The sequence below is a fragment of the Sceloporus occidentalis genome, unplaced genomic scaffold (genome assembly GCF_023333645.1).
Source record: "Sceloporus occidentalis isolate IW3139 unplaced genomic scaffold, rSceOcc1.0.p SCAF_38, whole genome shotgun sequence".
Taxonomy (NCBI): Eukaryota; Metazoa; Chordata; class Lepidosauria; order Squamata; family Phrynosomatidae; genus Sceloporus; species Sceloporus occidentalis.
In genome coordinates, this window is record NW_028317018.1 from 6,271,568 (window position 1) to 6,299,436 (window position 27,869).

At 39.7% G+C, this 27,869-nt stretch overlaps 1 protein-coding gene across 2 annotated transcripts; it reads left to right on the forward strand.

The window, feature by feature from the left end:
• Positions 1 to 703: 703 nt before the first annotated feature.
• Positions 704 to 25,495, forward strand: LOC149290674 (WD repeat domain phosphoinositide-interacting protein 2-like). 2 transcript variants are annotated; one of them, XM_089488473.1, is made up of 14 exons: positions 704 to 786; positions 876 to 903; positions 12,854 to 12,861; positions 13,991 to 14,073; positions 15,331 to 15,500; positions 16,966 to 17,062; positions 17,723 to 17,820; positions 18,076 to 18,168; positions 21,036 to 21,106; positions 21,197 to 21,304; positions 21,725 to 21,889; positions 22,651 to 22,758; positions 24,419 to 24,522; positions 25,383 to 25,495. In XM_089488473.1, exons 1-14 carry the CDS (start codon positions 704 to 706, stop codon positions 25,493 to 25,495), a joined length of 1,329 nt encoding a protein of 442 aa, XP_089344599.1. The 2 variants fall into 2 exon arrangements, with proteins under 2 accessions (XP_089344599.1, XP_089344600.1); XM_089488474.1 differs by lacking the exons at positions 876 to 903; positions 12,854 to 12,861 and having other exon boundaries at positions 704 to 777.
• The last annotated feature ends 2,374 nt before the right edge of the window (positions 25,496 to 27,869 follow it).

The following is a 27,869-nucleotide window of genomic DNA, read 5'->3' on the forward strand; positions in this document are numbered from 1 at the left end:
CGTATACCAGGAGCTATAAATTCATACCTGAAAGAAAAAAAAAAAATAGCTGGTGTGGGTTCACTAAATGGGTTAGGAGAAAATTACTGCTAAACACAAGCACTGCAAATGTGTTAAAACAGCCTTGGTCACAAAGGGTACAAAAAATAAAAAAACAGCCTGGCTCTTAAGGGGTTAAACATATACCGGTACATTTAACAAACGCAAAAGGTATACGGAAAAATAAATAATGCAAAAACCTTGCACTATTACAGGATAAGCTGACCCCTTGTGAAAACTTCCAACATTTCGACACACTGCCTTTGTTAAGGGCAGGATGGGTTTGTTCAATTTACATTTTGATACTTGCCATATTTAGGTAAATATACATTAAACATATATTTTCTTTGTTTTTCGCCTTTATAAATGACCTCGCTGAATTATATAATATACATTCACTTTTTTGTGGATTTTCCTTCTAACGCCTAAAATTACACCTGAGTTGATTCTTTTGTGTTTAGCACTCAGTGGCAGTGGCAGGGCGGTACTGGAAGCATATACTAGGAATGCACATGCGCAGAGAGGTAGTGTGTCGGGGTATTCGTGCATTCACGGAAAAGTAACCGATGAATGCTTGTAAACAAGACGGTATGAGACAGCAAGGCAATTATCGGAGCTGTTGAGTTCTTGCAGCGTTGAACGTGGTTCACTCCCGGGATTCGTTATGAACCTGGCTACTCAGAATGTTGAGGCTGGAGCCTCGCAGCTCTTATTTGCGAACTTCAACCAGGACAACACGTACGTGAGGCCTAGGACTTGGCTACAAAATATTATACCGGCAAAATGGGCTCGATACTGGGAGGGCTGAAAAAGGGCAATGTTTTAATGTATATAAGAGGCAAAACGCGGAATGGACGGCGGGCAGTTTGTCTAAATAAGTTGCGGTTTCACGTTCTATCTTGTTTTGGTCACAGCTATTAAGATAAGCTTGTTTTCCACTTGTAGCTAAAAGTGTTGTATTAGAAGCATTCCCTATGCATTCATTTCTATTTGTTCTATATTATTTAGCAATATTCAGGGTTTGTGTTGTTTGTCAGATGTTATGACAAGTAGAGTTTTGTCTGTAGATTCCTTGTAGCTGCATTGCCAGTGAATATATAGACATGTCATGCAGATAAGAGGGTTTGTTTCATTTTTAAAGCGAACTGCCTGGGTAAGAGTAATCAGAACCCAGTATAACTGAATAGGGCACATAAAAATGTATCGCTCTACATCATGATTTAGCACCATGTTGGCTGAAAGGGAGAGTTGTTGCTTTAACTTTCTCAGCATTATTTGTTATTATGAAGGGCCAATGCTAGGAAATTTCTCCAGGAAAAGGACTGAACTGGTCCTGTTTAATGCAGAATTGAATGAATATAGAGACTTATTTCCCAGGGCCAGCCAAGCTCATCCTGCAAAAGAAGCTCAACCTAAATCATAGCTCAGCTTAACTGTCCTGCCAACTTTACCTTTAAGTGAAGAAACCCAAAAGTGTAGACTTGTTCCAGACCTACTGTTGACATGATCAACCTTGTGTAGGGCAGGGCAAGCTGGTGTTGGCTGAAGCTCATTTTGTGGCCTGGTTTGGCTTAGATGATTTTAGGACATCGGTGATCTGACTCAAAATTCATCTTTGTTTGTACCTGGAAGGCCACTTCAGTTAAACTTAAATATTCAATGAGTCAGGCCTGATTTTTTTTTTTTTGCTTGCCTGTACATTAATACATGACAGGTCCTGCTTTAGACATCCATTTGTATTTTCACAACCTTATAATTTATGTATATTATCCAGGTAAACTGTTTCATGTAATTTGTAACCCTGGGAAATATAGGCACAAGTGTGTAAGGAGGGGGTAATTTTCACCCATAGGCTCCATACCATGGGTCTTTTACTGTTACTGTGTGTATTGTTTTTCCATCCAGACTCTTTAGGGTCAAGGATAATATGTAATATCCTTGAACTTGGATGCATCGGCATTTATGCAATCTTTGTATTTATATTAAAATTGTTTTAGGGAAAAGGTTTGTGTTGCTCTGGTAGTGTGTATTCTTGTCAATTTTAATGAATTGGCTATTTTTGTTGCGGTAAAATGTTTAAGTGGAAATTGTCAGACCTTTAGTGTTCTATTCACAAAAGGCCATGGGCCAAGTTTAACATTTTAGGATATTCTTTTGTTTTAAGTTTAACCTAACCAGACATACAAGCTCAACACCTGGGCTCATTTGCAAGTGTTTTATGAACACAATTTTGGACCAAGTAAGCTTTTATTATCAGAAAGGTTGACAAGTGGCAAACTTTATGTTCTGTCACAGGATGCCATGAAGCTTGATGGAAAAGCAGAAGTCATGAAAGGCACCTGCCTATAAAGCACACATATATAATGTGTGTATATACTGTGTATGTGTGTAGTCTACCTAAACTAAAATTGGATTTGTTCTGTAAAAAGGAGAGTTTGCAGGAAAGCTGTCATCTCACCTCAAGTTGTTTCTTCAAGCAAGAAAGGCTGAGCTGGCCTTGCATAATTTATTATTAAATCAGAGAGATGACATTGAAGAAAATTCACTGATTTAAAGGGACAGTTATTTTCTAATGCATGTTTGAGTCCATTCTACATAGACTGCAATTCATTTTACTGCATGCAAATTAGTATTCTTTAGTTATTAAAGTTAGAAAATGATTTATTTTTAATTTTCTCATTTCCAACTAAAGAATTCTTGCACACATCAGCATGCAGTGAAATGCATTGGGATCCTTCTAAAATACTCCCATATTCATCTACAGTGGATATAAAAAGTCTATACACCCCTGTTTAAATGCCAGGTTCTTGTGATGTTAAAGAATGAGACAAAGATAAATCATGTCAGAACTTTTGCCACCTTTAATGTGACCTATAGCTTGAACAAAACAAACTTAAATCTTGGGGGGGGGGCCTCACAATAACCTGGTTGCATAAGTATGCACACCCTCTTATAACTGGGGCTGTGTTCTGAATTAACCAATCACATTCAAACTCATGTTAAATAGAAGTCATTACACACCTGCCATCATTTAAAGTGACTGATTAATCACAAATGAAGTTCAGCTGTCCTAGTACCTGACATTTGTTTAGTTGCATCTCAGAGCAGAATCCATGGTCCGCAGAGAGCTTCCAGAGCATCCGAGGGATCTCGTTGTTAAAAGATACCAGTCAGGAGAAGGGTACAAAAGAATTTCCAAAGCATTAGCTATACCATGGAACACAGTGAACAGAGATATTAACTGGACGTCCCTCCAAAATTGATGAAAAGACAAGAAGAAAACATGTGACAACAATCTCCCGTATTCTTAATATGAATGGGGTAGGGTGGCAAGACTGATGCCTTTTCTTACAAAGAAAAACATCAAAGCTTAAGATCGGAACAACAAACATCAAGTCCCCCAAAAGCATGTGGGAAAATGTGTTATGGTCTGATGAAACCAAGGTTGAACTTTTTGGCCATAATTCCAAAAGGTATGTTTGGCGCAAAAACAACACTTCACATCACCCAAAAATAAAGCTTACCCACAGTAAAGCATGGTGGTGGCAGCATCATGCTTTAGGGCTGTTTTTCTTTAGCTGGAATCGGGGGGCCTTAGGGTGGAGGGAATTATGAACACTCGCAATTTTGGCACAAAACCTTCAGGCGTCCCTTGAGGAAGTTCACCTTTCAGCATGACAACGACCCAAAGCACAAATCCAAATCCACAAAAGCATGGCTTCACCAGAAAAAGATTAATGTTTTGGAATGGCCCTGCCAGAGCCCAGACCTGAATCCAATTGATCATCTGTGGGGTGATCTGAAGAGGGCTGTGCACAGGAGATGTCATGTGACAGATTTGGAGCGCTTTTGCAAAAAAAAAAAGGGTAGAAAAAGTGTAGACTTTTTATATCCACTGTAGTGCTGAAGTTGTACATTAAATATACAGGGTGAAATAAACGTTTCATTTGGCAGAAGCTCACGTAATATAATGTTAAGTCAAGAAGCTGAAGGGGGGGGGCGTGGCCAACTGCCAACCAAGATGGATGCGTGATCCTGGAGCTCTCTTGAACCTCTCCATATTTAGCTCACAGTAAGGGCATATACGCACCATGGGCAAGTCAAATAAGGCGGCTGCGACCCCACGAACACAAGAGACGAGGGAAAAGACATCTCTTACCTCGGTCCGGGCTTTCTTTCAGGGCAATGCGGACCTGGATTCTCGCGGCTCAGTTGCAGGGAAGGCCGCATCTCCACCTGCAAGTCCAAGTAGCGCATTTTCCGAGGACACGTGCTCAGGGCCTCATTTGGAACTTCCGCACCGCCCGCACGCAGAGTGGCATGATATCCTGACGCAATTACCTACCAAACAAGATATTTCTGAAATTATAGAGGTGGCGACACGGAATATTCGATCTGACCTCTCAGAAATTAAATCAGACGTCCGCCACATCGGTGACCGCGTGGAGACGCTCGAAACAGCCAACACGAAGATTTGCAAGACGGTGGACTTATTAAACTGTCACCTGGCAGAACAGAGGAACACAATAGTACAATTGTCCAGACGAATGGAGGACCTGGATAATAGGGGGCGAAGGAACAACTTGAGGATACGTGGCGTCCCCGAAACGGTAGATCATAATGACATCCCCGCTACTCTAATGGAAATCTTCAATAATATTCTACAACGCCCGCTTAGATCCCGACGTTCAAGTGATCAACCCCCGAGGGATATCATTTGTAGGCTACAGGACTATCCGACAAAAGAAGCTATTTTAAAGGGCTGTCGATCCAGACAAAACATCAGCTGGCGAACGCACACTGTGCTTATATTTCCAGATTTGTCTCCCGCCACCCTGAATACATGACGCCTTCTGAAGCCTATAACGACAGCCTTAAGGTCAGCAAATATCCCATACCAGTGGGCCTTCCCGTTCGCATTGATTGTCCGCAGGGGTGCTGACACATATGTGGTTCGTCAAGCCTCTGACGTACCTAAATTTTTGGAAGATGTAGGGCTCCCAATGATTGACGTCCCGGATTGGGAACTAACCTACTCTGCCCCAGAACATCTTTATGACCAGGCTTCGTCATGGTCGCCTAAGCAACAGAGGCGTAAGCGCCAAAAGACACCGGGGCCTTCGTCCTCCTAAGGGAGTTAGCATGGATGCTTGCTAATTGTTCTCTTTTTTTTTTTTTTTTTTTTTTTGTTTCTCTTTATGGGCCCCTATACAGCGGATTTACACACTGATGGGCTGCTGCTCACTTGATTGGTTCCCCACGAGAGTCATCATCTCCGAATACGCACCACCATTGCCGTTCCACTATTGCCAGGAACAACCCTGGCGGGGGGTGATCCCTTTTTCTGTACACTTCCTCAGAAGCCTTTATTATACTGTGCCCTCCGCGCCAAGATTTAGGAGACTCTCAGCCATGACGGGACCTAGATCCTTTGGACAAATCCTGTTTGTTCTTGATCTTATCTACCTTGCAGACTCAGTGGCCCCCTACGAGGCGGTGAGCGGTTCTCTTGTTGCTATCGGCGAAATGTTTGCCGTATATCTCCCTATTCTACAGTCTGATGTGCTATATATGTTTTCTATTTGTTTTAACTTTCTGTGTTTATTAAGTTGATGGCTTCCATATGGCTATTTCCTGGACTACTTTGTAAAGGTAATTTATGCTGTAACTTGTTATGCTGGGGATGGCTATCCTCTACTCTCCCCCCCCCCCCTTTTCCTTTTCCCTTTCCCTTTTTTTTTTTTTTTTTTTTTTTCTTTTTCCTTTTGTTCACATGTATTGACTTGTCCTCCTTGTTATTGTTATTGTATTTTTTTGCACCACATATACACATTGCCCGTACTGTCCATCTCATGGGTTTATCAGGAGAGGTTCTGGGAGATCGTTTCTCCATCTCTCTCTTTCACCTTGCTACTTACGTGTTCTATAGCGTTGTGCCTACCTTCACAAGAGCTGGCTGATCCTGACCGTTCTCGGTCAGAGGTCTGGGCTAGAGACCTACATTCTGGTCTATTGGCTCAATACCCGATGCATTCGCATCTGGATGACATTTTCTTTGGTTATGTTATCCGTTTTTTCGTTTCTAGACGATGTTTACTATTGTTTGCGTTTCTTTTTGGTTACGGTGTTGTGGTGTGCTGCTGATGTACTTTACGTCCTATTTGCCTCTCATTTACCATGGCGCTAGAACTCCTTAAATTCACTTCTCTCAATGTACGGGGACTTAATAAACCCCAACAACGTTCAAAATTACTATATGTCCTGCAATCATTGAAAACGCATGTTGCTTTTATACAAGAAACTCACTTTTCGGGTACCCGTGAATTCAGATTAACTAACAAACATTTTCATACCGCGTTCCTTGCGAGCTCTCCTGACTCCAAAACCAGGGGAGTGGCAATTTTGATACATAAGTCGGTACCATTCCAACTCCTAGATATATGGAAGGATCGAGATGGCCGAGGTTTATTTGTTAAGGGGTACATCTGTCAACAGAAAGTCACTCTGGCCAATGCGTATGCTCCTAATAGAAATCAGGTTCCCTTTCTGCAAGCCCTTTTATCCCGCTTAGCGGACTACCAGGAGGGTCTCACCGTTTTTGGGGGAGATCTTAATATGGTCTTAGACCCCAGTAGGGATTGCTCTTCTGGGAGGTAGCACATTCCTTTCACGCAGATTAAAAAAGTGAAACGCCGCCTCCATCTCACCCAATTAATTGATTCCTGGAGGGCCCTACATTCCACAGAGCGGGATTTCACATTTTATTCGGCACCTCATAATCGCCACACTAGGATAGACGCTTTATTTTTATCACACCACCACTTGCCTTTATTACATTCCTCTAATATTGGTATTCAAATAATAGGCGATCACGCCCCTGTCCATATGATCCTCAAATTCCCCACAATTTCTAAGAAAGAGTGGCATTGGCGTCTTAATGAAAACCTTCTAAGTAACCCTACCGAGTTGGTTAACCTTTCTTCTCACTTGTCCTCTTATTTTGACACTAACAATACCCCAGATGTTTCCTCTCCCGTGGTGTGGGAAGCTCACAAGGCAGTGATGAGGGGCCATCTTATTCAACTGGGGGCAAAACTTAAGAGGTTGGCATATGGCCAGATCCTGACTGTTTCCCGTGCCATTTCCGAATTGGAATTACAGCATAAGGCGGTCCCTTCACCCTCTGTGCAAGCACAGTTAGATGTGCTGCGTTCGCACTTGTCAAACCTCCTTGATTCCAAATGTAAGAGGAACTTTCTTTGCACTAACCGACTTTTTTATGAATTCGGGGATCGGCCAGGGAAGTTGTTGGCTAGGGCCCTGAGAACTAAGAGGGCTGCGTGTTACATACCGAAAATTTGCGATTCTCGAGGTAAATTGTATTATAACACACAGGAAATCTTGCGCTGCTTCCGGGGATATTATCAAAATCTGTATAACTTACCTGTGGCGGACCATCACGGTCGCCCTCAGAGCTCCCGGATAGACTCTTATCTAGGGCTGCAACTAACGATTATTTTCATAATCGATTAGTTGGCCGATTATTTTTTCGATTAATCGGATAAAAAAAATGAATGTAAATTTTTCATTTATTTAAAATAATGTAATAAACGAATTATATTAAATACAAACAGCATAATAAAAAAACTTTGATAAAATGCATTTCTTGCCTTTATTTCGCTACCAGCCCCCCCCCAATTTATGCACGTTTGAGCCCAGGCTTGCCACGCTGCCTCCCAGACATGCCACTCCCCGATGCCTCCCACATATGCCACTCCACTCTGCCTCCCACATATGCCACTCCACGCTGCCTCCCACATATGCCACTCCACGCTGCCCCCCACATATACCACTCCACTCTGCCTCCCATATATGCCACTCCACGCTGCCTCCCACATATGCCACTCCACGCTGCCTCCCACATATGCCACTCCACGCTGCCTCCCACATATGCCACTCCACGCTGCCTCCCACATATGCCACTCCACGCTGCCTCCCACATATGCCACTCCACTCTGCCTCCCACATATGCCACTCCACTCTGCCTCCCACATATGCCACTCCACGCTGCCTCCCACATATGCCACTCCACGCTGCCTCCCACATATGCCACTCCACGCTGCCTCCCACATATGCCACTCCACTCTGCGTCCCACATATGTCACTCCACTCTGCCTCCCACATATGTCACTCCACTCTACCCCCACATATGCCACTGTGCCTGATACACCTTATACCCCGATACACCACTCCATCCTCCCCAGACATTCCACACTGCCCTCCCCACATATGCCACTCCACTCTACCCCCAGATAAGCCACTCCACTCTACCCCCAGATATGCCACTGTGGCCCCAGATCTGCCTTATACACCCTGATACACCACTCTGTCCTCCCCAGACATGCCACACTGCCCTCCCCACATATGCCTTATATACCCTATATGCCTTATACCCCCAGATATGTCACTCCGTCCTCCCCAGATATGCCGTATAGCCCCCAGATATCTCATAGTCCCCTCATAGAGTCACAGACCATACTTTTATAAATAAGTACTGGGTTAATCTTCACTGCCCCCAGGATTTAGATTCCCCTTAGTTTGCCCCCTTTATCTCTAACTGCACCTTAAGTTAACTTTAATAAATTAATAAAATTAACCCTCAGTCCTCATCATTAAATTAACCCTAAACACCCCATTAACCATAGCTGCTCCTAAATTAACCCTAAACACACCATTAACCATAGCTGCCCCTAAATTAACCCTAAACACCCCATTAACCATAACTGTCCCTAAATTAACCCTAAACACCCTATTAACCATAACTGTCCCTAAATTAACCCTAAACACCCCATTAACCATAACTGCCCCTAAATGAACCCTAAACACCCCATTAACCATAACAGCCCCTAAATTAACTCCCACCTCCCCTAACTTTCAGTAGCCCAAATATTAATTTTATACTTACAGTTAGATGAGTGTCACAGCCATGTGGTTCTGGCCTTCTGGGAGAAGGAAGGGGGCGGGGCCAATTGTCACAGTGATTACAGGGAGGGGCTGGTAAGCAGGAGTTGCTGCTGTGAGTCAGACTAAACGGATTATATAATGAGGGGTATTTTTCAGAGCGTTTGCTCTGAAAAAACCCTCATTTAATAATCGATTCAACTAATCGATAATGAAATTCGTTGGCAACGATTTTCATTATCGATTATTATCGATTTTATCGATTAGTTGTTGCAGCCCTACTCTTATCTAGATAAATTTCTTCTCAGGAAACTGAACGCTGATGATGGGAGGTCTTTGGAGGCCCCGATTAGCCTGCAGGAGGTTGAATCAGTAATAAAATCTCTCCCGCAGGGCAAGAGCCCGGGCCCCGACGGATTCACCTCCATTTATTATAAGAAATTCTTGCCAATACTAGGTCCCCATTTGGTTACATTCTTCAACGATCTTGCCTCCGGATGCCCCTTGGCTCCCCACTCGAACCTCGCACACATAACAGTTATCCCTAAACCCGGGAAAGATGGTGAGCTCTGCGGCAGCTACCGCCCAATTTCTCTACTTAATGTAGACCTCAAGATTCTGGCGAAACTTCTGGCCGTCAGGTTACAGCCCTTTCTCCCGAACTTGATCCATCCGGATCAGGTGGGTTTCGTCCCTGGTAGGGAGGGTAGGGACAACATTATGAGGGTCGTCAACCTTCTGACCCTGGCTATGCACTCTGATGCCCCCTTCGCTTTAGTGTCCATGGACGCGGAAAAAGCCTTTGACAGGGTGGCTTGGTCTTACCTGTTTAGGGTCCTGCGCGGCGTGGGCCTGGGTCCCGCCTTTCTGCAACTTGTCGGTGCATTGTATACTACCCCATCTGCCCGGATCATGGTGAATGGTTCTCTATCGGAGCAATTCACTTTATCAAACGGTACTCGGCAGGGTTGTCCGTTATCGCCTCTGCTTTTCATCTTAGCGTTGGAACCTTTAACGAACGCTCTGAGGAGCAACACTGAGATTTTGGGAGTGTCAGTGCTTAATCAAGTCCACAAACTCTCAGTATATGCGGACGATATGTTGTTTATGATTCAAGAGCCGCTTAACTCCCTTTCCCATATCATTTCAGAATTAAATTATTTTCGTACCCTTTCCAATTACAAAATAAACATTCAAAAGTCTGAGGTGTTAGGTTTCAACATACCTACATCATTGGGACAACAAATTAAAGATACATTCCCTTTTCGTTGGTGCGCGACCTCCTTGCGTTACTTAGGGATACAGCTCCCATCGGATTTCTCTCAAATAGCTTCCTTGAATTACTGGCCCCTCCTCTCCTCAATTACTTCTGACCTGCGTAGGTGGGTCTTCCCACATATATCATGGTTCGGCAGAATGGGTGTGGTCAAAATGAATATTCTCCCTAAACTTTTATATTTAATACAATCTTTACCCATCTACCTGCCGAAATCTTATTTCAAAGCTTGCCATAAAGCCTTTCGTCATTACATATGGGGAGGCAAACAGCCCAGATTGGCTTATAACCATTTGACCCGACCACGACGTTGGGGAGGTATGGGTCTACCAGATATTGAGCTATACTGGGTTGCATCTCACTTGAGGAGGGCAGTGGAGTGGTCCCGGGGCACACCCAAGCCTTGGTTGCATATTGAGAGTCACTTTTTTATGCACCCTATCTCAAATATCCCCTGGTTGCCTCCCCAATACCGTCGTCCCTCTATACCAAATCATCCCCTTATTGCCCCTACTCTGAAGGTGTTGCAACGGCCTATAAGGGGACACCATTTAGTAACCTTCCCCAGTCCGCTTTTACCCCTAACGGGTAATCCGGATTTCGCTCCAGGGCTGGAGAGTAATTGTTTACGTCCTCTGACCCCTGTGGATGCACAGACCCTACGGATACACCATATTGCTCGCCTTGGCGCGCTTAGGCCCCTTGAGGAATTGTTACACTCTCACCCTGTCACGTTTCGTTTACAATTTCTTTTTCATCAACTAAAACATTGTTAGCCCATTACTCTCGGACCCTAATGTCAACAGGCCATTGTCTTCTTTGGAGAGAATCTGTACCGCCGATGCAGAACCTACCCACCTTCTTTCGTACCTTTACACCACCTCATTACTTACTTCTTTGGATACCAAACCATACTATATGAGCTTGTGGGAACGGGATCTGGAGATTAGTTTGGAGTCAGAGGAATAGGATAAGATTGTCCTGATCACACACAAAGGCTCTATCTCGAGCAAAATACAAGAATCGGGTTTTAAATTACTAGTTCGGTGGTATAGGGTACCGGCAGAACTGCATCACTTTTTACCTCAGGTATCGCCGCTTTGTTGGAGTTGTGGATCCGCTCCAGGGACTTACTTGCATCTCTGGTGGTCCTGCCCTCTAATTCAAGTGTTTTGGGAGAAGATTTTGAAAGTCATACATTTTGTGGTGGACCCGGATTTCTCGAGCTCTCCAGCAGCTTTCCTATTGCATCACAACAATATACCTTTTGGGAGATATAGGGGATCTCTTACTTTCCACATGATTAGCACTGCTAAATCTGTAATCCCCAGGTTCTGGAGGCATCCCAGTTCTCCTCCTATTGGGGCATGGCTCCAAAAAATGTCTTTTGTGTGTCAGATGGAAAGTTTGACCATGTCCTCGAAAGGCTTGGGTTATAAGAACGAATTAAAGTGGCTCCCGTGGCAGGAGTTTATTGCCTCCTCTGCCTTCCCTTCACTTATAGGCGATGTTTCCTAGATTCTACCTGAGTTGTACCTGGGGAATACTCCGTCTAATGAAGTACAGACGCATCTTTTTACTGTCCCTTAACTAGCGCCTCCTACATATGGGTGGTTTTTGTATCGACCTCCGCATACCATGTCCACTCATACACACCTGGTATGACTGAACGGTACCTCACACACCGTTTTTTTGGTTATGTTGTTTATTTGTTTATGGTTCTATCTTCATTCTCCACAGGGAATATGTTGTCACTGGATGTACTGATTGTTCAGATACTTGCTTCGATACGTATTATCTTTAATTTTTTGATGTTAATCCATCGGCCGCTACATGTATCTTATTTGTATACCAGCTTTCTCACATTGTATTACTGCGCTGTAATATGTTGGGTGACGGATGTATTTGTCTGACTATATATTTGATTCACTTCCTATTGTATCAAGTCTTTCTGTTATGTATCAATAAACGGTGAATTGAGAAGTCAAGAAGCTGAAACGATAACTCTCTTTCCAACTCCCATTTGTGAGCAGACCCTGTTGAATCTCATGTGGTACTGTGCCAATCCTCCAGTGAATATCTGATTGCAGTGGGGATGTTGGCTGGTTTGTAGGAAATGGTTAATTTCATCTATCACAAAGAACCACCTTCTCCGCCCAGTAGTTGGTGATTCCTTCAAAGGAGTTGAACCTTGCACAGAGGACGTAGTATAAAATCCATCTTTTTATCCTTTTAATCCTAATAGAGCATAGGCAGAGTTGTACGAACTTAGCCCCAATACCCCAAATAAATCAGCGTGTGGTAGTCGCCTGTGACATTTCGGCCTTCCGTCTTGGACGTCCTTTCGTCTAGGTGGGGAAAGCCTTGTTTACTTTTTTGGGCTTTTTCATGCCATGCAATTTCTCGCAAACGAGGAAAGCTGTGATCAGTATAACACCTAGTATTTATGATTTTGGCCAACTCATTGCTGCAAGGGGTTTGCACTGAATGTTAAGGCAGCAACTTATATTTTATTTACTTACAGCCAACTTATATTTTATTTACTTCAGGGAAACGCACATGTAAAATCAATAAAAGATGGTATGGTTATATCTATATAGAATAAGGAGATTATTAAGGTTTGAGAGAGAAAATAGGCAGATAAGAATCATATGACCCATCTAACCAGCTGTGAAATTCTGTGTATATCTAGTTCATAACCCATGATTGTGGAACATCACCGAAACTGAAGTGAAGATGGGTTTGGGGTTTTTTTTGTTCGTTTGTTTTTTTCCACACATTTAGTGTGCTGAATTTGTTTTCAGTGTTATTGCTGGTAGTAAGTAAGCAAATGTTCTATCAGGAAATTTATAAGAACAAAAAATATCAGCTAAAAATGATGCTTCTTTGTCATTGTTCTGAAAGAATCATCAGGAATGTAATCTTGTTGTAGCTGGGAATCCTTATGGAAAGGCGCTGCTATGAACAGAGAGGTGAATGTTGATTGCCACGTAAATAATTCAGGAAAAAAAACATAACATTAAGATGCACAATATTTCATTGAAGCACATACACAATATGCAATGCAATTTTTAATTCGGTAATAAACTTAGTGAATGGTGAACTTTTATTTTGAAAATTTTGGAGTATGTTCTAAACATAGAGTTTAAAGATAAGAACCATTGGGTCCACCTAGCCTGCCCATATAATCATTTCCCTTTTTATATGAGCCCAACAATAAAATGAAATACCAAAAGTATGGATTCTTTGTATATTTAATGGCTATACATTTTCCATGGACTGCAATTAAGTTTCTGGCAATCTTTAGTTATTGTTAGAAAATGTGGTTATAATCTGTGTTTTCCTCCTCCCCTTGCCTCTACTGAAACTAGGAAGTTTTAGCTAGAAACAGTGAAGTTCTACTGTTTTCAGCAGGGGCATCCAGGGTCTCATTTTCTAACCAGTAACTAAAATAAATGATGCACTAATTTGCATGCTATAAAATACTTTGGGAAATATGCAAAAATGGTCTCCAAAATGCATTTGTTTCTTAATGTTACCAATATATACACTTGGTAAAGTGTATTATAGTGGATTGACAGTTTCTAGCACCTAAAAAACATCAGTTCACTATGGAAAGCTGAAGTTACAGACTTTTACTGATTGTCTCTTAGCTGATAAACTTTGATTTGGAGGATCTGTTTTATGCTGTGTATTGCCTATACTGTTTTACAGGTCACTGGCTGTTGGCAGTAAATCTGGGTTCAAGTTTTTCTCCCTCTCATCTGTGGACAAACTTGAGCAGATATATGAATGCAGTAAGTGTCTTTTTTCTAACACTCTATCCTAGAAATGATTGCCATGATATGGGTGCATAATGTCACAGCTATGTTTATATTGCAATAACAGTCTAAGCTGTCAATAGTATGTGTAATTTTAGCTTTGATCATGCCATTTTTTAGTTAGAATGAGAGGAAAGTGCATATGAATATATGAACAACATAATGTCAGTCCACAGCTATAATGATTTTCTGGCTAAGGCCATCTTTTAATTAACCACATATTTGCAAACATTAGACCTCCCAGATGGAGATAAAAGCCTGTCTTCCAGCTTTCATAATCAACATTGAGACATTAAAGAGACAGTCTACTGCCCAGAACAGTATTACCAATAGGGCTGCAACTAACGATTATTTTCATAATCGATTAGTTGGCCGATTAACACTTTTTTCTCTATCACAATAGAATTTCTCTATTCGCCTTATTTTACTGACATAATAATTAAAGCTGTCTTTTAAAGGTACAAGAACCCAAAACACATTATTTCTCAAACTAAGTTTTACCAAAATACCAAAAAAGTTTTACATATTTAATAAAAGCTATGATTGAGAAAAATGCCTCTTGTTTATATTTTCTTTTATTTGCTACTCTGCCCCCAGTTATGCACATCTCTACACAGTCTGACTATTGTCCTAAAAAGGACAATAAAGTATCATAGCAGTCCACCCCAAGCATCAGACAGCACTCATGTTGAAATGAAAACAGGACCAGTATTTAAACAGTGCAAGGGGGTAATTTACATACAATAGACACGGCAAACCTCACAGTTCTTCATCAGGTCCTCCTTTCCACATGGCTCAGTATTTGCACTCAGCCCACCTCAGCCTGCTGGTTATGAGATCCAGGTGCCATGGAGGTCTCTGTCCTGTAAGTCCTGACCTGATGGAGAGTAACACCACACATAAACCCCATAAACAAAATGCAGGTGACCCAAATCTGTGTCCACAGTCTTTAGAGTCTCTGGTACTTAGGTAAACGTGGCACTCTGTACCAGGGGAAGAAGTAGTCCTAATGGACCCCCTGTACCCACCCCCCCCCCCAAAAAACAGAACCCCTTCCAAGTCCAGGGCCCATAGTCTGTAGGGGAGGCTGGCCCTCAGGCCCCTCCAGGAGCCCACGAGCCCTCCAGGACACGGCATACATTTAATTGTGAACTGGCTTACTAGGTTGTTGCAAGATGTCAAATAGTTTTTTTGTTAGTAATTCAGATTTTTTTGTCCTGTTTCCCTACCAAGCTGACACAGAGGATATCTGTATAGTGGAACGACTCTTCTCCAGCAGCTTAGTTGCAATTGTCAGCCTCAAAGCTCCTCGCAAGCTAAAAGTTTGTCATTTTAAGAAAGGGACTGAAATATGCAACTACAGCTATTCGAACACAATTTTGGCTGTGAAACTGAACCGCCAGGTGAGCTGCTGGTAGGACCTACAGTACTGAACAGACACCAAAATGCATTGATTTGATTCCTACTCTGTTTTTAATGGTTATAGTATGAAATTGGCTAATTAAAACAGTATTTTAAAGAATTATAAGAAATAAATATACCTTAGTCAATTTACTTTAAGTAGGTATGTGTGAGGAGGTTTGGTGCTTTCCATTATAACAAAAGACTTTCTGAATTTAAAAATCCTTAATTAAAACAAAAAAAAATCCGGGAAGGGCTTGGGCATTGGGAGTTCTATTTGTAATTCTGTGTTTAGTTAGAAGATTTTACATTTATAGTCATGTGCAAGACATTTGTAGTAGAATAGGAAGAAAACAATTATTCCTCATCTACATATGTGTGCATGAGCATCCTCTAGCTAATTACATATGATATCTCTGACTCACCAATAATAAGGATTCTATTGCTGTCAACCAAGAATATCCTGAAAGTCTGGTCTGTTTTGAGGTCAGGACGAATGACGTTGAGCATCGCACTACAATTGCTTCTAAACTGATTGCATTCTAATTCTTGTATTTTAGTACAGGTGCACCAAATGCTTTTATGCCTGTTTTTTTTTACTCTTTTTATGTATTTGACACCTGAGAATCATAATGAAATTCAGTTTTGTACAAGAAGTTTTGTTGCATTTCATATATATATCAGTACCCCAATTTTATATGAGCTACGCTAAATACAATGAGGTTAATGTAAATGAAGCACGAATACTGCAAATAAATAGATAACTAAACTCTGCTTGTTTGAATGTTTATTCTTGAGCAATACTTGCCTATAGATAACTGCAGAATTATTTCCATTACATAACAGCATTTGTGGCCAAAGATTTATGAGAGTTGGTAGGATGATGTCGATGGGAACAGGAGGAATGCTGTGAGGCAGGTGTATAAGACTCCTGATACTAGATGTGTTTAAGATGTTTATTAAGTTGTGGACAAAGTGCAATATGCATTTTATGTAATCTAAAGTTATTAGCTGTTAAGCCTAGTTTTAGGACAGGGAAAATACTAGCCAGAAACTTAAGGTGCTTAGAAAGCATCTATTAGTTTGTTTTCATTTTTCTTAATGCTTTGTTCTCATTGGTCTATTGGGTAATGTTTGTGAGCCCAGGCCATTGTTTCTAAATGCTATGAAAAGAGATCCAAAAAATTAATATATATTGCTAGAATTATTATTATTATTGCTATTATATTACATCATTAATAATGCCTCATTAAGTTTCCTATCCTCTGTTGTTAGGTTGCTTTTGGCTGTTATTACATTGAGTCCTCCATTAGCTTCTTGCTTGCAAATGACAACAACAATGGAAAACAATGCTGGTGCATGAAGCAATGAGCTTTACCCTTTAATGACACTGAGCTAGTAAAAGCTAATAGTTTTTTTGCTTTTAGTTTTGTTTTTGTGGTCACTTTATTTTTGTCGTCTCTGCAGAGGCTTATTGTATGCCTGGAAGAATCACTGTACATACACAACATAAGGGATATGAAAGTTCTGCACACAATTAGAGAAACTCCACCTAACCCATCAGGTTTGTGTTATACAAAAAAAAAATCTCACTGAGATTGTGAAAGTATTTATTGAAGTTGTTTTGCTTCTTCAGTGCTTTTCAAGGCATTTCATTACCAAAATGTTGTTAATGTTAATGATAATAATTGTTCTAGAACAAGTTTTCGATGTGTCACTGCAGTGTAGTGACGTTATCAGTGCTTACTTATAAAATTATACTATCTTGTGCATAGGGACTTGGTATTTTCTTTGATACGCTACATCTGCACTTTCTATTGATAGGAAATTAATAAACCGGATAACCTACATATTTAGTGTTCATACAAAATGTATGTGAAGCCATTGTTTTTCTGCCTGATAATATGGAAGTTTTTTTTTTGCCAGCTCTTTGTGAATTGATAAAATGTTAGGGTTTAAAGAAATAAACAAATGTAAAATCCTTATGATTATAATTATCGTTTTGATCTGTTCTGATATAAATAATGTTCTACCAAAATAATGTAATCTTAATATGCCAGGTAGCAATTATCATTACATTATTTTGGTGGAACATTAGAGAGCCCAATACCATACATAATGAAAAAGGGCATTTAGTATGCCAAAATTGTGTTTACTAACCATTACAGTAGACATAGAAACACTTCAACTTTACACAGGAATCTTATTCCTTTCTGTCTTTAAGGTCTGTGTGCTTTGTCTATTAATGGTGATAATTGCTACCTTGCATATCCTGGAAGTACGTCTATTGGAGAAGTTCAGGTCTTTGACACTGTTAATCTGGTGAGTGCTAAATTCTTACTTAGTTTTTTTACTTCCGAAAATATTATGATGGACCTTTTTTTTCCCCCCCATATCCAAAATGTTTAAAGCCCGTATACTAAATAAACCCATGAAACTGTATTTAGAGAGTAACAATGCATGTATTTACAAATCGGCAGGTAGAATGCACAGATGTTGAAATCTGTATGTTGTTTTACAATGTCACCCATCATAAAGCATAGTTTTATGTTAATAATTGCAACTTAATCTTTTCAGAGAGCTGCTAACATGATCCCTGCCCATGACAGCCCTCTTGCAGCTTTGGCTTTTGATGCAAGTGGCACAAAGCTCGCGACAGCATCAGAAAAGGTATTCTCTTTGTTTTTTGTCTGCAGATAAGCTTATTAATCTAATCTAAATCGTGAGTACAATTTGGAATGTACCAAAGCATCATATATCTTTAACACTTATTGATGATATAATATATTCAGTAAACACAATACAATTATATAACGTTTATTAAGGAAATGTTTGCTTAAGTCAAAGTACCCCAATTTTGCAGAGTCCGATCTAATTTTTATGGCACCCATTTCTTACCAAGGAGCTGAAAGGTGGGGCTGCTTTGCATTTAAACCCAAAAGAGGCTCTCAAGCAATATAAGGCCTTCTCTGGGCATCATTAATAATTCACCTGTGTGGCAGGAGGGCTACTCAACCTTAAGGTTTGGTCAGAACCTGCAAACATGCATAGCACAAAAAAAATATAGTTCACAGTATTTATGCCTTAGGTGTGTTTTTGATCGTATTCGCTGGGTGTATGTATTGGTCATTATTATTCTAGCAGTAATCCGAATAGGTTGTGCGCTCCTTTATTTTTGTATTTTTTTGTGCTATGTATATAAGTCACTAATGGGAAAAAAACTAAAAAATTGGCCCAGCCGCTCAGCATTTTAAAGAAACAAACAAAAAAAAACCTCTAGCACTAAAATGGCTAAAATAAGGGGACTAGGTGTGGGTAATACCTGAATCAAAAACCGGTTAAATAATTACAACACTACTTCTTCTGAAAGCTGGGTACCACAGGACTCTGTGTGGTCCTTTTGTCATTTGTGGTTACTGAAATATGTCTGAAAGGAGTAATCATCACACTGGGCAAATGGTCTGAGAAATGGCAGATGAGGTATTGATAAATGTAAAGTAATGCCTATGGATTGTAAAACCACACTTGCTAAACGGGATCATACTGTGGGAATCATCACTTGAAAAAAATGTGTGGGTACAAATTGACTCTAAATTCAGTACTTATATGAAGTTACGCAGTAATCATGTGCAATTCAAAATCAAAGAATGTGATTATACCTTAGACCAAAAGGAGAAGACTCAGAGCTGTTGTCTTGGTGAAGGGAGGTACCACAGAGTATTGATTAAAAGGGTGCCAATGATTGTGCCACAGATATATTTAAATCAATTAACCTTTTATTGACAAGTTGAAGATACATTGTTTCATACATATGGCATGTTACAAGGAGTCATGCAATTAGTACACACAAAATCTGTTAAACTTTTGTGAGAAAGGTGCAATACAGTGTACAATTAACACAACCTTTGAAAATGCAATCCAGAGATGCTCAAGATGTTAAAACTGATGCATTGGTCTCCCACTTCAGGAGCATCTCCCTGGGCTCCTAAAAAGGAAAATTTAAAACAAGTAAACAGAACTTGGAGAAACAGAAAGTAGAATAACAAAAAATAAAATAAGCTCCAGTTCTAGAACAAAGTTGCCAGTGTAACATCTGACAGGGTTACTCAACCCAGGTAAGTAGATATTCATGAGGCCTATCAGGATGGGATCTAAGGAGTATGTGTGCACTTAGAGCTATAATAAAGGATCCACAGAAAGTATACACATTTAAATCAAAGGGAATTACACATTTCATTGAGTAAAGGGGAGGAAAGAAACTAATTCCAAGGCAGCCATATAAGCCCATTCTTGTAGGCTAGCACCTTTGCAGACATTACCATGTCCTCCCTCCAAAATTTGGGGAATTGACCGACTTTGCAGCATTAATCAAATGTATCATGAGTAACCTCTTACATCTCGCAAATAGGAGGCTTGATTGGTGTAAGAGACAGCAGATGGAGAGGGCTCAAAGTCAGGGTCGTCAACCTCCAGCACCACACAAGCCACTTTACCCCAATATGGGCGAATATCCGAACAAAGATGAGACCAGAGTATTTTTGTCTATTTTTGAAGGAAAGATCAAATAGTTAAACAATAAAGACAATTTTTCACAGCCTTCTTTGCTCATATTTACCAAGGGTGCCAATATTGGTGGAGGGCAGTGTTTAACTATGAGTTATATTTAAACTTGATTTATTTACTCAGAAAATACATGCCTATGGGGTCTCGCGTTACAACAATGGATACACCAAACCATTTTACAAAAATAACTAAGGAAAAGAAAAAGGGAAAACCGAAGAAAGAAGAGAAGTGGTTCTTGCATTTTGTTTTACCCTGTATGATAGCTGAGTTTTTGTTTTTCCCCACATAGTGTGTCACTGGTTGATAGCATGAGTTGTGATTCCAAATCCACTATGCATTATAAAGGGCTACCTCTGACAAATTTATGTTCCATCATATAGGCGACTCAAATGTTACTGATTTCAATATGAAAAATTTAAATAAATTGGTATGCTTGGTTTATATGCAGTCTTTACAAGGGGGGGGGCAACATTTTAATTGCACCACTCAATTGTATTTTTACTTCTGTTCCACAATCTAGTATACTGTTTGAGCATACTATATACTGATTTTAAAATGTTTTACACGACAGTCCAAGCTGTTCTTGTAGGAGAAATTCACTTACGTTACGAAGGGCCAACCCCAGTGAATAGATATCTGCTCAATATAAAGTAAGGTCCTTGAGTTTACTGAAAAGTTGTGGTGTCAAGTGCTTGACTTCGCTTTACGCTGTGAAATGCTGCTGCTGCAGCAAGAGCTTGGCCGGCGCTGTTTATAGGTTAATCATTTAGAGTTCTTCAGTCCCACCCGTTGGACTGTGATCAAGGTCAGTTCAGCCTTTCTTGATGGGAAAACTTACCACTGTTTGTCCTTCATAATAAATAGTGTAGGGACAATTCTCCCTTTAGTGAATAAACCCATCTGATTTGACATAGATTTTACTGTTTGTTTATCTGCTGGCAACCTTGTAACATCTGTTTATTTTTCTGTTGTAGGGTACAGTGATCCGTGTATTTTCCATTCCAGAGGGACAGAAAATATTTGAGTTTCGGAGGGGTGTTAAACGGCAAGTTTAAGAATGACTTGGAAAAGTTTTTGTTTTGTTTTGTTTTTGTTTTTTTTTATCAATGAGGTAACATATTTGCTTTCTGTTTAGGTGTGTGAACATTTGCTCTCTGGCATTCAGCTTAGACGGTCTATTTCTTTCTGCATCCAGTAACACAGAAACTGTCCACATCTTCAAGCTGGAGACTGTTAAGGAGAAGTAAGTCTCCTCATATTTAGTTCAAATGTTACTTTGTCATCTTTGTACCCGGCTTTATATTGTGACCCCCCAAGTACTACGTTTTAGACTTGTCTTCATATCGCAATTGAAACTTATTTAAATGTCATACTTCAAAATGTTGTTTGCTTAGACACATGTACCCCTTTAAAGGCTATGCTACCTTTCCCTTTCTGTGTTTTCCATCTTTACCGGCATTGCTACTGATGTGACTTTGGCAAAAGATTAAGACCTCATTTGTTCTCCAAACCCAAATAAACATAGAAATGTTTAATTGTAATGTATTAAGAGTTGTTTGAGTGTGTGTATGAGAAAATGTCATAATATATAAAAACTTTCAGTGCTTTCTTCCTGACAAAACTGGAAACCTGGAAAAATGAGTTCTAACATTTCCTACTTCAGACCTCCTGAAGAACCAAGTACTTGGACTGGCTATTTTGGAAAGGTAATAATGGCTTCCACCAGCTATTTGCCTTCACAAGTAACTGAAATGTTCAACCAGGGAAGGGCGTTTGCTACTGTTCGACTACCCTTCTGCGGACACAAAAATATCTGTGCGTTGGCATTGTAAGTAGATTTCTTGGTGTACCATATGTCCATTGTTGTTATTAAAATTTGATTCTACCTGTTCAATCTACCAAATCAATTAAAATGAAAAATATTGAAAATATTTAACTTGATGAGTACAGCTTAGTTTCTCAAAAGTGGTGTTGATATCATGATTGAGGACCAGGGCTATTTTATGCTACAGGACCAGAGGAATTTTTTGTGTGTTTCTTCAACTGTCATTTCCCTCTGTTTCCATTTAGTCAACCTACACAAATGTTTTCTTTTGGACTTTTATTATGGCTTTTTTTTTTTTAAACCATATATAAAAAATAAACTACACACACACTATATTTAACCTGTCCTGATTTATAAACCACCCAATATTCATACATAACTTTCATTTTAAAGCCCCAACGTAACACTATTTAATTCCATGCTAACTCTATATACCATATTAACGTGAAAGTGTGTGTGTAATTTAAAAAAAAAAAACTGTCCTTTCTCTCTTGGCTTACGATCACAAGCACTGGCTTTGTCATTTAACTGTATCGTTGCATGTGATCACTTTTACAGTCCGTTTTTAACCCAGATAAGTTGTTGGTCCTCTAGGGACATCTTTTCGTGACATACTTGGTACATCATTAGTCACGATAGGATTTAGAAGCGGAAAAACTTAAATGAGACATGGTAAACAACAAAGCATTCTGTATTGTTTGATGTCTTTACCCAACTGGAAATCATTTATTTGCATTCATAATCTTTCCAATATCTTATTCAAGGATTCAAAAGATACCGCGCTTGTTAGTTGCAGCAGCTGATGGGTATCTTTACATCTATAACCTGGACCCACAGGAAGGTGGCGAATGCACTTTAATGAAGCAACACAAGTAAGTTGTGGTATAACTGTTGCAATTAATGGCACCAATTTGATAAACCTTTTGTAGATACAGTTTAATTACTCTCAGGTTTCAAAATAGGTGGTCTTTTTATAAAAGTTCACACAAACCTACACTATACCTCATAAAATGGACCTTGTCATTCTTGTGTTTATGTAGAACAGGGTCAGAAAAAGTAAATACACAGTGGACACTCAACGAAAAATGAACAAATCGTATTTGCTCGATTATAAGACGAGGTTTTTTCCAGAGTAAATGCTCTGAAAAATACCCCTCGTCTTATAATCGAGGATTTCTTCTAATCAGACCTCAAAAAAAATGTCTGCTGGGGCCATGCTGCTTACCGGGCTTTGGTCGCGTGCAGCGTCTCTGCTACTAGCAGCAGGAGAACAGGAAGCTAGCACAGTCTTCACATAACTCTACCTCCCCCTCCTTCCTCTGGGGGCGGGGCCAGAGAAGTTGCTCGCACAGCCGGGCCCCTGCAGAAGTCTGCGAGTGGGAGATCTGCAGTTCAGGTAAGGGGGTGGGGGGGTTTGAGCAAGTATGTGTGATTAATGGAATGAATGAGTATTTAAATGTTTGTGAATGAGTGTGTGTGTGTGTGATAGCATGGATGTGTAAGGGGGGGGTGGCATGGCATAGGGAGGCTGTAATCACACTACTTTCATCCCCAGGTTCCAGCATGTACTGGCTGCCTTGGCTTGATAGGAGTGTGATTGCTATTAGCAGTATACATATATATATATATATATATATATATATATATATATATATATATATATATACCTCCATATATATATACCTCCAGAAATGCCTTTTAACCCCCTATATGCCAGAGTGGCATATAGGGGTAAAAGGCATATCATGGGGCAGAGGGGCATATAGGTGGTTAAAAGGCATATCATGGGGCAGAGTGGCAAATAGGGGGGTATAAGGCATTTCTGGGGGCAGAGTGGCAAGCCTGGGGCAGATGTGCATAACTGGGGGGTGGGCAGGTTGGCAAATAAAAGGAAATAAAGAAATATATATATTTCTCAATCATAGCTTTTATTAAATGTGGAAAAATAGTACATGAATTAATATTTACTAGTAAAACTTTTTTCCTATAGTGTAGTCTTATATTCAGGCTTTTTGTTTTTTTCCTAAATTAATATTTTGATTTTGGGGGGTCGTCTTATAATCAGGGTCGTCTTATAATCGAGCAAATATGGTATATTTTTGTATTTTGTTCTTTTGTGTCCTGATAATGACCCTTAGTTAGGGTTGAAACGTACGCAGGAGTAGCTTGCTGCAACTTTGGTGTTTCAAAATGTAAATTTCCTTCATTAAGTGTGTGTGATTTCTTTCTTTTTTTTTTTTTTTTTTTTTTTTACTAATCTTTTGAGAGTTCTGTATTCCTTTTCCTTTTTTTATTGTGATTTTTTTTGGTGTGTTATATTTTAATAGATGTTGGTAAGAGCTTAATTTAAATTTTTTAACTAAGTATTTAGTAATTTTGTCACTAAACCTGCAGCGAGCTATTTATTTAAAGAAACACAAAATTCCAGGGTTGGTTATGTTGAACTATGTTAGTGCAACCTAATTGATTTTCAATGGTCTGCTTTTTGTGTAGTAGTTTCTTGTCATAACGTGTCTGTCTCTTTTTTTTAAGATTGGATGGAAGCTTGGAGCCTGGCAATGAAATCATTGAGTCTGCATCGCATGATAGGCCCCTAGTGACGCAAGTGTATAATGCATCATCTCCAACACGACATGGTATGCAAGGCTTCTCTTGATGGTTGTAGCAATGAAGAGTTGTGAACGGTGATTGTTCAGAAATTTTATTTTCATTTGGTGCTGTAGGAGTGTATAAAGACCAGTTCTGATGGGCACAAACAGAGCACCTTTATGGTAATTTATAACATTGCAAGTTCTTAAGCTGACGCAGTGTCTAACACCTTAACGTTTCCGCTCATCTGTAGTCAGTACACACCTGGGAGTATGAGTTGTTTAGTCAATGTTGGCGTACCAAGAATCTATAGGACTCCATGTCTGCTGCCATCAAATTTGTAGGAAAAAAAGGGCAAAACACTTTATATATATACCCTGCTGGCTTGGAACTTCCGTGTAAGTCTCAGGATTTTGTGTCATTCCTTCTGATTAATTATGAGCATTTCCAAAATCTTTATGCTTGTTAATGTATTCTGAAAGCTCATGTCCATTATTGTAGTTGTTACTATAAATGCTTGCTGACAACTAGGGGGATTATCAACTTTGATGGAAAAACTGAATTTGTGACACTGGCACCCCTCCAAAAAGTGCGCATGCATATGTAATATAGATTTTTAGAAACGTGTGTAGCAAAATATATTTGCTGAGAACAACTTGGACACTGCTTGTCTGTGAAATGACTACATGCAGTTGCATGCAGTGACGGGGTAACTGTTACAGTCTGATTGAATTACATAAATGAAGGAGCAGCAAAACAATATAAGTGAAGTAAGGGAAAACAATGTCCATGTGTGTTTCTGCCAAATAATAGACTATTGTTGCTAATAGAAACTGCACAATTAAAATGGTATTTAGCTGTAATGTAAGGGATTGTTTGAGGTGTAGTATATCTCTATTTTTCCCAGCTTATCCTGAAGACATGGGAGCTGCGGGAGGCTCCAGCTTGGAAAATGAAACCTGTGCACTACGGCTAGATGAAGACAGCGAGAATCCACCTATGATCCTAAGGACAGAGTGAGCACCTACCGGCAGACTTCTAACTACAGTCTGACTTATAAAGGAATTCCTAGAGCTTGTCTGTATGAACTTGAAAAAAATTTGGAGAGGATTTAGAGACTATGTACAATATATATTGACTAGTGTAGTCACTATGTTTGAGGTAAATGTATGTATGTGTATATACAGATATGCACACTCACACAAGTATGTCAGGTGTGCATACATTTTTCTCTTCCGTGGCTTTTAAATTTTAAACATTTTAACTATAGCCTTTTGTTTTTGTCAAATTGTGCTTTGAACTCCCACCTTGCATGTGCCAAGCAAGCCTAGGAAAAGTAGATGCTGGTAATCTAACCTTACTTTGGATTCTTTTTCTTATACTTTCTTATCACATGTGGGTGCAAACTATCTTAAAAAAAAAAACAACAAAAAAACCCCCACAAAAATAGTGTATGTATAATTATATATACATACACAAACATACTTCTGTTTAATTTATACATATATTTTTTTGTTAAAAGTTAATGCATCAGGGCAAGTAGGTTTTTTGGTTCCTTCACTGTAAATGCAAAAGGCCTCGATGTGGCTAATGTCTAATGCTTCAACTTCAATTATTTCCTTTTCTGCTGGACCATTTAGCTAAATAAAAATTATTCTAACTGAGTTTTGTGTACATTGAATGTGTTAAAAAGTCCAAAAGTACCGGTTTCATAGTAGGTTTACTAGATATATATTTGCCAGCAAGTAAGCGTGCACACATGCTCAGATATGATCCACTCAGTTAAACAAACTCTTGTAACTATGATATGGGTGTTCTATAAATGTTAAACATATAGCTTTTAGTGAGCTTTGGAATAATTCATTAAATTTATTTAAAGTTTGTAACTTGTAGGACTAAGGGTGTCTGAGCCTTATGTTTTTGTAAAGCATATTTTAAGTTTTATATTTTTCATGGAAACATAGGATGTATGAGACAATTCTGAAGCCTGAAGATGAGAAGGTATCACACGATAATAAGTGATAACTAACACAACACAGTTTTTGCTAATTCAGTCTTTGGATAGGTGTTAAATTACATGCAAGGTTATCAAATTGCACTGTCAATTTGATGGAAGGTAGTCAGAGTAATTAAAGGGGAATGCCACCTTTTTCCCCTGTATAAGGCATATTTATATTGTCAGTGCTAGATCACATCAGATTGTTAGAGCAAGAAAACCTTATATGGAATTTTACTAGTGTCCTTTATTTCCTGTTTTCCTAGTGTTACCTGCAGCAAATCCGGAGTTCACTACAGTTGTGTATTGCCTTTTCTATCTGAACTTGGGACATTAATGGATAATAGTCCGAGTTGATGTAGTACATGAAGCCAGAGTACTGTTGCCAATAATTTAGTATATAATGTATTTGCAATTATGTTCAGATCTCCAAGAGGGTTCTTTTGTTAGAACTAGCTTCACAAATAGGGGATCATGGTAGGTAGATGAGTACTTGCAATAAATGATAGTTACTATGTATTGGTTCTTACAACCACAGACAATAACTAAAGGTTATAAAAGTATGGTGGGAGTTCACTGAGTATTCGGTGGATAAAAAAGAATTGGTATGTGACAAAAACAAAAGTGGGGTTAGGGTGGAGAGGAAGGGGGGACTGACTACACCATCCCATTTCTCACATTCCTATCCTGTACAGTTCATTGGTTTAGCAGGGTAGAATCCTTAAGCAGTTTTGGTGAAACATTTAAATTCTGAAGAGGTGGTAAATTCAAGCCAAGTATACCAGGTTGCCATGTATTTTTCAATCTTTTCAGTGGAGTGGGAGGTGTCCTCTAATGTGTGCTCCTGCTCTACTTTCTGAATCTAGAATTGCTGTTTGGAATTTCTGCGTGTTGAAAGGAAAAAATTTGCTCCGCATAGAACATTCTACAGACATGAACCAACTCCTTATGTGTAGCAGGTGAAATCCTAGGTGACAGGATTCAGTTCCTAGTTGCCATGGCAATCTGGCACTGGGTTTGCATACTTCAGGTGTACAGCTGGCTATAACTGCTCCAGTTCTCCCTTCCTTTTGCCTCCGAGTAGGACAGGTTGTAGGTCCGAGTAGGTTTGGAATGAGGCTACAATCTAATTTGGCATATATGTAATGCACATATTCTACAAAATATTTGGATAACTGTTTTGTAACTTCTGTGCAGCATTTTGACAAGCAATTTACCGCATTTGTTTCTGTATTTACTCTTAGGTGTCAGGAAGTATCTATGTATCTTCAGAATGTTAACTGTCGCCTCTGAGCCTGTTACCTCGTTTTTCCCACAAAGCATTGTATGAGGGCGTCCCTGGTAATGCATTTTTAACCTCTTGACTGCTAACGACGGCATGGTGCCAGTCAGGTGCTA

What these genes read in the sequence shown, in the direction of transcription:
- LOC149290674 (XM_089488473.1), top strand. Translation starts at nt 704, where the DNA reads ATGAACCTGGCTACTCAGAATGTTGAGGCTGGAGCCTCGCAGCTCTTA. An exon ending in TCGCGACAGCATCAGAAAAG is followed by an intron (nt 18,169 to 21,035) that starts GTATTCTCTTTG and finishes TTTCTGTTGTAG; the next exon opens with GGTACAGTGATCCGTGTATT. An exon ending in TTTCGGAGGGGTGTTAAACG is followed by an intron (nt 21,107 to 21,196) that starts GCAAGTTTAAGA and finishes CTTTCTGTTTAG; the next exon opens with GTGTGTGAACATTTGCTCTC.